The 12,870-nt window shown below is 37.6% G+C and overlaps 2 protein-coding genes across 2 annotated transcripts in view; one reads left to right on the top strand and one right to left on the bottom strand.

Moving 5' to 3' along the window:
• Nucleotides 1-12,870, bottom strand: part of SHC3 (SHC adaptor protein 3) — a 198,417-nt gene that overhangs the window by 52,962 nt on the left and 132,585 nt on the right. Inside the window, exons 8-9 of the mRNA XM_054588065.1 lie at nt 12,417-12,567; nt 11,378-11,465 (exon numbers count right to left, since the gene is read on the bottom strand). Of these exons, the coding sequence (XP_054444040.1) occupies nt 11,378-11,465; nt 12,417-12,567 (239 nt within the window). The remainder of the gene's footprint in view (nt 1-11,377; nt 11,466-12,416; nt 12,568-12,870) is intronic.
• On the top strand, nt 5,150-5,635 carry LOC129082358 (60S ribosomal protein L31-like). The gene has a single exon (XM_054588066.1). The coding sequence runs from the start codon at nt 5,159-5,161 to the stop codon at nt 5,534-5,536; it is 378 nt and encodes a 125-aa protein (XP_054444041.1). The 5' UTR covers nt 5,150-5,158; the 3' UTR covers nt 5,537-5,635.

Raw genomic sequence — 12,870 nt, 5'->3', positions numbered from 1 at the left:
ACACTGGTTATAAGGATGTTCATGGACCTTAGTGAGGACCGCAGCAGAATAAAAAAGACCCAGTTAGAAACTAAGGATACACTAATTGAAATAAAGGACAATTTACAGGAAACAACAGAAGAAGAGATGAAGCCCAGAATCAATCAATGATTTGGAACATAAGGAAGCAAAAAACAACCAATCAGAACAAGAAGAAAAAAAAAGAGAGAGAGAATCCAAAACTCAAGGACAGTGTAAGCAGGCTTTGGGACAGCTTTAAGCAATCCAAAATTCCCTTCATAGGGGTTCCAGAAGGAGGAGACAAAGAGCAAGAAATTGGAAATCTATTTGAAAAAATAATAAAAGAAAACTTACCTAATTTGGGGAAGGAAATAGACATGCAGGTCCAGGAAGCACAGAGAGTCCCAAACAAGATGGATGCAAAGAGGCCCACACCAAGACACATCACAATTAAAATGCCAAAGGTTAAAGATAAAGAAATGGGAGGGTGGGCATGGGAGAATGGGTGATAGGTGAGGGGATTAAAAAGTACAAATAGGTTTTTACAGAATAACCATGGGAATGTAAAGTACAGTAAAGAAAGGGAGTAGCCAAAGAACTTACACATGACCGTGGACATGACCAAGCGCGGGGGTATTGCCTGAAGGAGTGGGAGATGCTGGGTGGAGGGGGGCAAAGGGAGAGAAATCAGCACAACCATAATAGCATAATCAATAAAATATAGTTTTAAAAGATCTTCAAAAAAATATTAGCAAACTGAATTCAGCAATACATAAAAAAGATCAAGTGGGCTTTATTCCTGGGATGCAATGTTTGGTTCAATCAATATGCACAAATTAATTAAAGTAATACACCACATAAATGAAATGAAGAATGAAAATCATATGATCATATCCATACATGCAGTAAAAGCATTTAACAAAATCCAGCACCCATTATGACAAAAACTCTCAGCAAAGTAGGAATAGAGGGAACATAACTCAATATAATAAAGGCCACATATGACAAACCCACAGCTAACATCATGCTCAACAAAGAAAAGCTAAAATTGTCTTCCTTAAGGTCAGGAAAAGAGAGGTTTGTCTACTTTCACCAGTTTTATTTAACATAGTATTATAAGTCCTAGCCACAGCAATCAGACAAGAAAAAAATTAAAGGCATCCAAATTGGAAAGGGAGAAGTAAAACTGTCATTATTCTCAGAGGATATGTTACGACCTATAGAGAACCCTAAAGATTCCACCAAAAAGTGATTAGAACTGATAAGTAAATACAGTAAAGTAGTAGGATACAAAATTAATATTCAGAAATCAGTTGTGTTTTTATATACCAATAATGAACTATCAGAAAAAGAAACTAAGAAAACAATCGCATTTTATAACTGCAGCAAAAAATGCCAGAAAAACATTTAACCAAGGAGATAAAAACCTGTAGTTGAAAATCACAACACACTGAAAAAAACTGAATAAGATACAAATAAATGGAAGCATGTACCATGCTCATGGATTGAAAAAAATAACATTTTAACAATGTCCATACTACCCAAAGCAATCTATAGATTCAGTGCAATCCCTATCAAAATAGCAATGGCAAAAAAAAAACAAAAACCCAATGGCATTTTTCACAGAAGCATAATCAAAATCCTAAAACTTAAATGTAACCACAAAAGACCCCAATACCCACAGCAAGCTTGAGAAAGAACAAAGTTAGGGGTATCATGCTAACTAATATGAAAATATACTATAAGGCGATAGTAATCAAAATAGCATGATACTTGCATAAAAACAGGCATGTAGATCAATGAAACAAAATAGAAAGCCCAGAAATAAACCCACAACTGTAGGATCCATAAATATATGACAAAGAAGGAAAGAAGGTACAATGAGTTAAAGACAGTCTATGCAATAAATCCATACATTATGGATTTATTTATGGGAAAATTGGACAGATACATGCAAAAAAGTGAAACCAAACCACAAGACCACCTTCTTACACCATATATGAGAATAAACTAAAAATGAATAAAGATAAAAATGTAAGACTCAAACAATAGAACTCCTAAAAGAAAACATAGGCAGTAAACTCTCTGGTATTTCTCTTAGTAATGTATTTTCTGATATATTTCCTCAGACATGGGAAAAAAAAAAAGGAAAAAATGGGACAAATTCTTGCACAGCGAAAGAATCCATGAACAAAATGAAAAGGCAGCCTATTGAATAGGAGAAGATATTTGTCAAGGATACATCTGTTAAGGGGTTAATAGCCAATATTTATAAAGAACTCATGCAACTCAACACCAAAAACACAAAAAGTACAATTGAAAATGGGCAGAGGAACCAGGTCAAGTAGCTCAGTTGGTTAGAGCATCATCCCAATATGCCACGCTTATGGATTTGATCCGTGGTCAAGGTACACACAAGAATCAACCAATGAATGTGTGGATAGATGGAACAACAAATTGATCTTGATCGATCTATCTCTCTCCCTCTCTCTTTCTTTCTTCTTTCTTTCTCCCTTCCTCTATCTCTCAAATCAATAACTTTTTAAAAGTTTTTTAAACCACCTTCAAAAAAATGGGCATCTAGGTACTTCTCCAAAGAGGACATACAGATGGCCAATAGACATCTGAAAAAATATTAAACATCACTAATCATCAGAGAAATTAAAACCACAATAAAATATCACTTCATACCTGTCAGAAGGACAGTCTGGAGATATCATCAATAATCAAGAAACAAGAATGGTGAGGATATGGAGAAAGGGGAACAATCGTGCACTATTGGTGGGATTGCAAACTGGTGCAGCCACTAAAGAAAACAGTATGGAGGTTCTTCAAAAATCAAAAACAAAACTATCTTATAACACAGCAATTCAATTTCTGGATATTTATCAAAAGAAATCCAAAACACTAAGTCAAAAATATATATATGCACAGCTATGTTGATTGCAGCATAACTTACAATAGCCAATATATGAAAGCAACTCAAGTGCCCGTCAATAGACGAATGGATAAAAAAAAGTTTGTGGGAGGCTTCAAGATGGCAGAGGAGTGAGTAGAAGTCACACTGACCTCCTTCTAGGACCAACCTGGAATTACAACTAAACTGTGGAGAAATCACTTGGAAAACAATGGAACAATAGTGAGAGAGAAGCCTTAAAACCTCAGACAGACAGAAGAATTGGCTTTAGCACAACCTAACTGGTAAGGAGTGTGATAGAGGCTCGAGAAGGTGAGCAAGGTGCCCACAGATGGCAGTGCCAGAGGGATATTGAATTGGCCAGTTGGATCCCTTTGAGATGAGTAGGGTCTAAACCATAGACAGGATCTCCAGCCTATAGCACCAGAGCCCAAAAAAAGCACACAGATGATAGCCAGCTGCAAAAAAGTGTAGAGGTGGTCTCTGCCAGAGAAAGGTGTCTGGAGACACAAAGAGCCATTTAAATGTAAAAATTTGAAGTGGCAGCTGCTTACCCTGGACTCTGCCAAAGGTGGGGGCAGAGTGGACTGGACTCTGCTGAGGAGAGACTTAGGAAGGAGGCTGTGGAGAAAGAATTGAGAAAGTGACTGGAGGGGTCCTGGTGCTGACTCACTCCCCATTCCACAGCTGCCATCTTGCTCAGGCAAACCATTCCCATGAGTGGCAGCAGTCTGAAAGGACAGGAAAGCCACACCCCCAGGAGGCTCTGCCCTTTCCTGATGTAGCACTGGCCGGGGTGCTGGGTACATAGCAGCAGTCACAAGTAGTAGCTCCTAGGCTAAAGGGGAGGCAGAATGGTCTAGAGATGTTTGAGGACAGTCTGGAGATGCAGGTGGGGAGAGAACTGAGGGAGTAACTGGAGAGATCCTCGAGTCACTCCTCCCCCATACAGCAGCAGAAATCTTGCTCAGGCAGACTACTCCCGAGTGGCAGGAATGTGAAAGGATGCAATAAACCTGTCCCCAGGACAGACTCTGCACTGCCCTGCAGTGCCTAAGCCTGACTGCTGAGAACAGAGTCACTAGATTAACAACTGGAGGAGACAGAAACACAACAGACTCCTGGAAATATCTTAAAGACTGCCTAAGGACAAACGAGATCAATAGCTGATCCAGAAAGAAGAGAAAGAAAAAAAAGTGTTCTCCTACCATAGAATTTCACATCACAAAGTCAGGAAATCAAGACAGATCAATTTAAGAAGCAGAAGCAAAAAAGAAGAGTCTCACAAATAATGGGAAGAAAAAGAAACACCCCCCAATTGAAAGGAAAGGAGGAATCCCCAGAGAGACAACTAAACGAAATAGAGGTAAGTAATCTATCAGATATTGAATTCAAAACCATGGTTCTGAGGAAGCTCAGTGAGCTCAAAGAGAATTATCAAAAACGACAGGGAAACTATGAGGAACTTACTGCAAACTGTATCAGCATGAAAAAAGTCATATAAACTACCAATGAGAGAAAAGAGGAAATGAAGAATACAATTTCTGAATTGAATAACATAGTAGGAAGTAAAAGCAGGGTAGATGAAGCAGAGTATCGAATCACTGGGCCGGAGGATAAGACAGAAAAAAGCTCCCAGGAAGAGCAAGAAAATGAGAAAGACTCAAAAAGAATGAAGAGACATTGATGGAAGTGCTGGGCAACCTGAAATGTAATAATATCATCTAACAGCGATACCAGATGAGAAGAAGAGGAGCAAGGGATAGAGAACCTGTTTGAAAAAGTAACAATGGAAAACTTCCGTAACATGATGAGAGAAAAAGTCACACAAATCCAGGAAGCACAATCCAGGTCCCATTCAAGAGGAACCCAATGAGGCCCACTCCAAGACACATCATCATTAAAATGGCAAATATCAAAGACAAACAGAGAATCCTAAAGGCAGCAAGGGAGAAAGAGGTAGTAACATACAAGGGAGTCGCAGAACGGCTAGCAGCTTACTTCTCAACAGAAACACTACAAGCCAGAAGGGAATGGCAAGAAATATTCCAAGTCATGAAAAGCAAAGGCCTGCAACCAAGACTGCTCTACCCAGTAAGACTCTCAGTTAAAACGGAAGGCAAAATTAGGAGTTTCCCAGACAAAAGAACGCTAAAAGAATACACCTCCACCAAATCAGCACTGCAAGAAATGCTAAAGGGACTGCTTTAAGAAGATGAAGAGCAGCTTGGGCCCGGCATAATGGTTCCCGCAAAGAAGGGTGGTGAGAAGAAGAAGGGCCGTTCTGCCATCAATGAGGTAGTGACCAGAGAGTACACCATCAACATCCATAAGCACATCCATGGAGTGGGCTTCAAGAAGCGTGCCCCTCGGGCACTCAAAGAGATCCGGAAATTTGCCATGAAGGAGATGGGAACTCCAGATGTGCTCATTGACACCAGGCTCAACAAAGCTGTCTGGGCCAAAGGAATAAGGAATGTCCCATACCATATCCAGGTGCGGTTGTCCAGAAAACGAAATGAGGATGAAGATTCACCAGACAAGCTCTATACATTGGTCACCTATGTACCTGTCACCACTTTCAAAAATCTACAAACAGTTAATGTGGATGAGAACTAACTGCTGATTGTCAAATAAAAGTTATAAAGCTGCATTTGAGGTTTGGTTTCCTGTTTCTAGTGGCAATGTAATGTGTTGGTATATCTTAAAGTACTTGCCAATTAAAGAATCATTTGGAAAGCTTAAAAAAAAAAGAAGATGAAGAAAAAGATTGAGAAAGAGAGAAACACAGATACAAAGGGAAAATATGAATAAATACCTATCAATAATAAGTTCAAATGCAAATGGATTAAATACCCCAATCAAAAGATATAGGATAGCTGAATGATAAAAACACATGACTCACATATATACGGCCTTTAAGAGACTCACTTCAGAACAAAGACCTACACAGACTGAAAGTAAAGGGATGGAAAAAATATTCCAAGTAAATGGACAAGAAAAAGGAGGGGTAGCAACACTTATATAAAACAAAATAGATTTCAAAACAAAGGACATAAAAAGAGACCCAGAAGGATACTTCATAATACTCAAAGGGATGTCTATCAAGAAGACATAAACATTGTAAATCTATATGCACCCAACATAGGAGCACCCAAATACATAAGGAAAATCTTAGAGGACTTCAAGAAAGATATAGATATCAACATGCTGATAATAGGGGATTTTAACACCCCACTGTCAAAAATGGATAGATCTTCAAAACAAAACATCAACAAGGATACTGTGGAACCGAACAGTGCATTAGATCTAATTGACTTAACTGACATATATAGAACCTTTCATTAAAAAGGAAAATACACATGCTTTTCGAATGCACACAGAACATTTTCAAAGATAGACCACATGATAGGACACAAAACAAGCCTCAACAAATTAAGGAAAATCAAAATCATAACAAACATTTTCTCGGACCACAAAGGCTTGAAACTAGAAACCAATCTCAAGGAAAAAACTCAAAAACATTCAAACTCATGGAGACTGAATAGCACAATATTAAACAATGAATGGGTCAATAATTATATCAAAGAAGAAATCAAAAAGTTTCTGGAAACAAATGAAAATGAACATACAACAGTCCAACACCCATGGGACACATCGAAGGCAGTAGAGGGAAGTTCAAAACAACACAGGCCTACCTAAAAAAAGATAGCAACATTTCAAATAAATGACCTAACCCTACACCTTCAACAAAGGAGAAACAACAACAAACAAAGTCCAGAACAAGTAGAAGGAAAGAAATAATCAAGATCAGAGCAGAATTGAATGACATAGAGACTAAAAGAACCCTTCAAAGGATCAACCAATCCAGGAGCTGGTTCTTTGAAAGGATAAACAAATTCAAAAAGCTGTTAAGCAGACTCATCAAGAAAAAAAGGGAGAGGGCCCAAAGAAATAATATCAGAAATGAAAGAGGAGAAATAGCAACTGATACCACAGAAATACAAAGGATTGTAAGAAATTATTATGAACAATTATATGTCAAGAAATTTGAAAATCTCTATGAAATGGACAAATTTCTAGAAAAGTATAATCTTCTGATCCAGATTGAGGAAGAAGCAGAAAACCTGAAAAAACCAATAACAGCTGGGGAAATGGAAGCAGTAATCAAAAAACTCCCAGCACACAAAAGCCCTGGACTGGATGGTTTCACAGGAGAATTTTAAAAAACATTTAAGGAAGATCTAACCCCAATCCTTCTCAGACTATTGCAAAAAATCCAAGAAGAGAGAAGACTCCTAGACTCTTTTTATGATGATAGCATCATCCTAATCAAAAAATCAGATAAAGATACAATAAATAAAAAAAACTACAGGCCAATATCGCTGATGAACATAGACGCTAAAATCCTCAACTAAATATTCACAAGCCTCATACAGCAATTTATTAAAAAGATCATACACCATGATCAAGTGTGATTTATCCCAGGGATGCAAGGATGGTTCAATATTTGCAAATCAATAAACATAATACATCACATAAACAAAAGGAAAGACAAACACCACATGATCATCTCAATAGATGTGGAAGAATCATTTGATAAGGTACAGCACCTATTTATGATAAAAACGTTCAGCAAAATGGGAATAAGAGGGGCATACCTCAACATAATAAAGGCCACATATGAAAAACCTACAGACAACAGCATACTCAACAGGAGAAAACTAAAACCTTCCTCACTAAGATTGGGAACAAGACAAGGATGTCCGCTTTTACCACTTATATTCAACATAGTATTGGAAGTCCTAGCCACAGTGATCAGACAAAAGAAAAAGAAATAAAAGTCATCCAAATTGGAAAGGATGAAGTAAAACTATCATTGTTTGCAGATGACATGATAGGGTACATAGATAACCCCAAAGGCTCCATCGAAAAACTACTCAACCTAATAAGTGAATTTGGCAAAACAGCAGGACACAAAATCAATATTCAGAAATCGAAGGCATTTTTGTACACCAACAATGAAATAGAAGAAGCAGAAATCAGGGGAAAAATCCCATTTGCTATAGCAACAAGAAAAATAAAGTACCTAGGAATAAACTTAACCAAGGAGGTAAAAGACATGTATGCAGAAAACTATACAACACTGAAGAAAGAAATTAAGGAAGACACAAATAAATAGAAGCATATACTGTGTTCATGGATTGGAAGAATTAATATCATCAAAATGTCCATACTACCCAAGGCAATTTATAGATTCAATGCAATCCCTATTAAAATACCAATGACGTATTTCACATAGAACAAACATTTAAAAACTTTATATGGAACCATAAACGACCTGAATAGCCGCAGCAATTTTAAGAAAGAAAAACAAAGGAGGAGGGATCACAATACCTGACATCAAACTATATTTCAAGGCCACTGTAATCAAAACAGTCTGGTACTGGCACAAGAACAGACACATAGATCAATGGAACAGAATAGAGAGCCCATAAATAAACTCATGGTCAATTAATATTTGACAAAGGGGGCAGAGGCATAAAATGGACTAAAAATAGCCTCTTCAACAAATGGTGTTGGAAGAGCTGGACAGCTACATGCAAAAAATTGAAATTCAACCTCCAACTGACACTATACACAAAAACAAACTTGAGATGGATAAAAGACTTAAATATAAGTCACAGCACCATAAAAGTCCTAGAGGAAAACATAGGCAGAAAACTCAGATTTCCCACGCAGCAATATTTTCACTGATACGTCCCCTAGAGCAAGGGACATAAAGGAAAGACTAGACAAATGGGACTTTATCAAAATAAGAAGCTTCTACAAAGCTAAAGGAAAGATCAGCAAAATTAAAAAGGAACCAACCATATAGGAAAATATACTTGCCAGTGATACCTCAGACAGGGGTTTGATCTTCCAAATACATAAAGGACTCACATGACTCCACTCCAGGAAGACAAACAATCCAATTAAAAAATGGGCAAAAGACCTGGGCAGATACTTCTTCATGGAGGACATATACAGGGCTCAGAGGCATATGAAAGAATGGTCAACATCACTAGCCATCAGAGAAATACAAATTTAAACCACAATGAGATACCACTTCACACCAGTCAGAATGGCCATCATACAGATCAAGAAACAACGGGTGCTGGCGAGGCTGTGGAGAAAAGGGAACCCTAGTGCACTGTTGGTAGGAATGCAGACTGGTACAGCCACTGTGAAAAACACTTTGGAATTTCCTCAAAAAGCTAAACATGGAACTGCCTTTTGACCCAGTGAGTCCACTGATGGGATTATACCCTATGAATCCCGAAACACCAGTTCAAAAGAACCTATGAACCCCCATGTTCATAGCAGCACAATTTACAATAGCCAAGGGCTGGAAGCAACCTAAGTGCCCATCTGTAAATGAGTGGATCCCAAAACAATGGCACATTTACACAATGGAATACTACACAGCAGAAAGAAAGAAAGAGCTACTACCCTTAATGACAGCATGGATGGAACTGAAGAGCATTATGTTAAGCGAAATAAGCCAGGTGGTGAATGACAAATACCGTATGATCTCACCTATAAGTGGAACCTAACCAACAAAACAAACAAGGAAAAAAAATATAATCAGTAACATTGAAAGAATAAAGAAACCAACAGAAATGAGAGTAGGAGGGATGGGGGTAATGGGGAAAAGAAGGGGAAGGGTCAAATCAAGGAACATGTATGGAGGACACATGGATGCAGCCAAGGTGGGGAGGGATTGATTGAGGGAGGTGGGGGTGGGAAGGGTAGGGGAGACTGGTGGTGAGGAAATGGAGACAAATGTATTTGAACAATAAAAATAAATACAAATTTTAAAAATTAAAAAAGAAAAAGTTTGTTTGCCAGAGGAGATGGGAGTTGGGGGGCTTGAGTGAAAGAGGCAAAAGGATTAAGAAGAACAAATTGGTGCAAAATGGTCAAAAGGATGTTAAATACACCATAGAAAATATAACCAATAATATAATAATAATATTGTATCAAGGGGATGACTTCATAAATTATATAACTGTCTAACCACTATTCTGTACACCTGAAACTAATATAAAATAATACTAAAAAAATAAAATATATATAATAAAAATAATAAAATATAAAATAAAATGTCAACTATAACTAAAAATATAATAAAAAAAAACTTATTGTCATTTACTCCTGGCCCAAATTGCTACAATAAGGGAAAAGCTTTAACATTTTATCAATAAATGGTTAAATTTATATACATAGAAGCATAAATTGGATCTTAATTCATGTGTCATTCCATCTCCTTCAGATCCTATAGCATTAATAGCCAGAGACCCCAAGCTATTGAAGGAGTTATGGAAGTGTTTGAGGAAGGAAAAAGTTTAAAATTAAAAAAATGATTTAAAATACATAAAATACATATATACACAAACATGTGTATTTACAACTGTCTAAGGATCAAAACTTATTTTAGCATTAGTTATTGGTTATATATGAATGATTTTTAATATGCGTGTAGGTGCATTCTCATTGACTTGATAAGATGTGGACATGTCCTCTAAATATACCCAGGGCCCATGAAGGATGTATCCCTGACGCCATCTCTGCTTATGGTTGGTATCACTCTGCTCCTCCTGAAGTTGACCCTGGAGAGGAAGCGATGGGGGAGACCAGGAAGGGAAAGCTACTACTAGCTCCTGTGAAAAACCACTGGGGCTCAGCTCTGCTAGGGAACTTCGGAACAGCCTGAATCGCACTTCATAGTCTTTCAACAAACTCCCAGTTGAAATGGGTGGAGGTGCCATTGGAGAGATCAGTTCCTCAGGCCTCGTGCCAGAAGACACTCTCCAGGGTACTGGAGGACAGTAAGTGCTGAAGGACATGAACTGGTCCTGGTGCCAGGGGGGCATCAGTCAATGTGTGGCATCCTAATAGAACTTACTTTATATATTTCTATGATGTGGTTGGGAATCTGAAGTCCCATTCTCAGTAGATTTTTCCAGTGGGTTTTTCTGCCAATTCCTCAGTAGGCGAACCACACTGGGGAGACATTATTTTTGTTTGGGGTATTTTTTGACACAAATGTTCAAACCAACTTTATCTGTAATGCCCACAAATTGGAAATAAATATCAATCAGCATGTAAACACAGCATAGGATGCTCACACATTGAAACACTAGTCATCAGTTAAAAGAAAAAAAAAACTATTGATACATGGAGCAACAGAGTGAATCTAAAGATAATTTCACTGAGCGAAAAGAAGTCAAATAAAAAGGAATGTAATCATGTATAATTATATGTATATAAAATTCTAGAAAATGCAAACTAATCTATATAAGGATATAAAGTAAATCAGTGTTCTCTAAAAGACGGAGGAGAGGCAAGAAGGACCGGAAAACAGCACATGACTTTTGTATTTTTTATGTTTTTCACCCTCATTACCTTGTCTCTCACCTTGCCTGACAGGTGTTTGCTGCCAGTCTTCACCGAATGGGTCTCTTAAGTGTCTTCCCTGGTAATAGGTTTGTTCTTTTCCTGAAAACTGTAGACACAAAGAGAAAAAATTTTGCTCTTCTTGTTTGCCCATTTCCAAAAGCCATAGTACAGTAGAAGAGACATCAGTCAGGGGTCAGGTGATCGCATCTCTGATTACATGCTGTTTTCCCTCCATGCCTCACAACTGCCATTGAGATTTGGGAAATAAGTTTGTATAGGTGTGAGGCAGAGACTGCATCTCAAAAAAACCACACATCTCCCCCTTATTTTCATTCTTCCAACATCCCCGCAAGTGTGAGCATGAATTGAGCTCTTCTGTCCATATTCCATCACTCAACATGCCCTAAAATAAATTTCAGTTAGAGGGTCTATGTGTCAGAACACACTGTCTATCCAACGCACTTAGGCAAGTCCACCCAGTCTATTCCCTCTCAGTGTCCGAGCTACCAACAATTCATTTCAATGTTATTTTGACACTATTATTAGTGTCATTATTATTCACATAAGGTAAATAACATTAAACTCATTATTACAAAATACAGATATCACAATTCTAGAAAACAATTACCTCATTAGAATTTTGAGTTTGAGGGAAAATGGTTAAAATCTTAAAACCTCATTAAATTCTGCCCATTTTAAAGGTGTATGTCCACTCTCTTTTCAGAGAACCCAAAGTACTCAGGCTTTTTAAAAAGTCTTGAACCTTATCTTCTCCTCATTAAGATTGCACTATAATGAAATTTGTCCTAAGATGGAAAAGTAACCCCCAGACTACTACCTCAATCATCAAAATATACTTCAAAGGTATTTGACTAACATCTTGTCATGTTAAAACAGAAGCTTCCCTTATTTGTCTGCTTTGTGAAATCCAAGAGGGAAAAGTCTGTGAGTTATTCTGTTAACTGGACAGAACACCAACCTGAATATAAAGTTGAGAAAAATGAAAGGAAATAAAGTTCAGTTATCAAGCATCAAAAGGAAAAGTTATAAAAATCACCTGGGCTATGTCAGAGGCATTGGGTCTCACTTTCAGTCTAGCATCAACAAACCCTCCTGGAGGAGGTGTCTTGTTTGGGATGCTGTTATAGTATGGATGATCAGAGCCATCTCCCTTCTCTTCAGCCCATGGCTCATCCAGGCTCTGCATTCTGTTAAAAGAGAATTTTCAAGAGCTTTAGCCAAATTTTGAGCTTGTGGTTAAAACCAACTAATCTAATGTTAATACCTGTCACCCCAGGAAAGTAAGTTTAGCCACTGCCCCTTCAGTCATGTAGGTCTCAGTCATATATGAAAAACACATGGTGGTTTAGACAAATATCTCTGCCTTATTCACAGTTCTACCCTTTGGAAAAGAGCAGTCATATCTGAAACAAAAAAAAAAAGTCCTTTTTAAAAGTACATTTTATTTAAGAAAGAAAAATTTATAAAGATAACCAGATCCTGAAGGCACA

This window comes from Pteronotus mesoamericanus, unplaced genomic scaffold (genome assembly GCF_021234165.1).
Source record: "Pteronotus mesoamericanus isolate MK-2021 breed Mesoamerican mustached bat unplaced genomic scaffold, CSHL_Meso_final scaffold_125, whole genome shotgun sequence".
NCBI classification, from domain to species: domain Eukaryota; kingdom Metazoa; phylum Chordata; class Mammalia; order Chiroptera; family Mormoopidae; genus Pteronotus; species Pteronotus mesoamericanus.
Note: the sequence above shows the minus strand (reverse complement) of the source record. Positions and strands in the feature narration are given on the sequence as shown.

Excerpts from the sequence above, each read along its gene's own strand:
- LOC129082358 (XM_054588066.1), top strand. The coding sequence starts at position 5,159 with ATGGTTCCCGCAAAGAAGGGTGGTGAGAAGAAGAAGGGCCGTTCTGCC.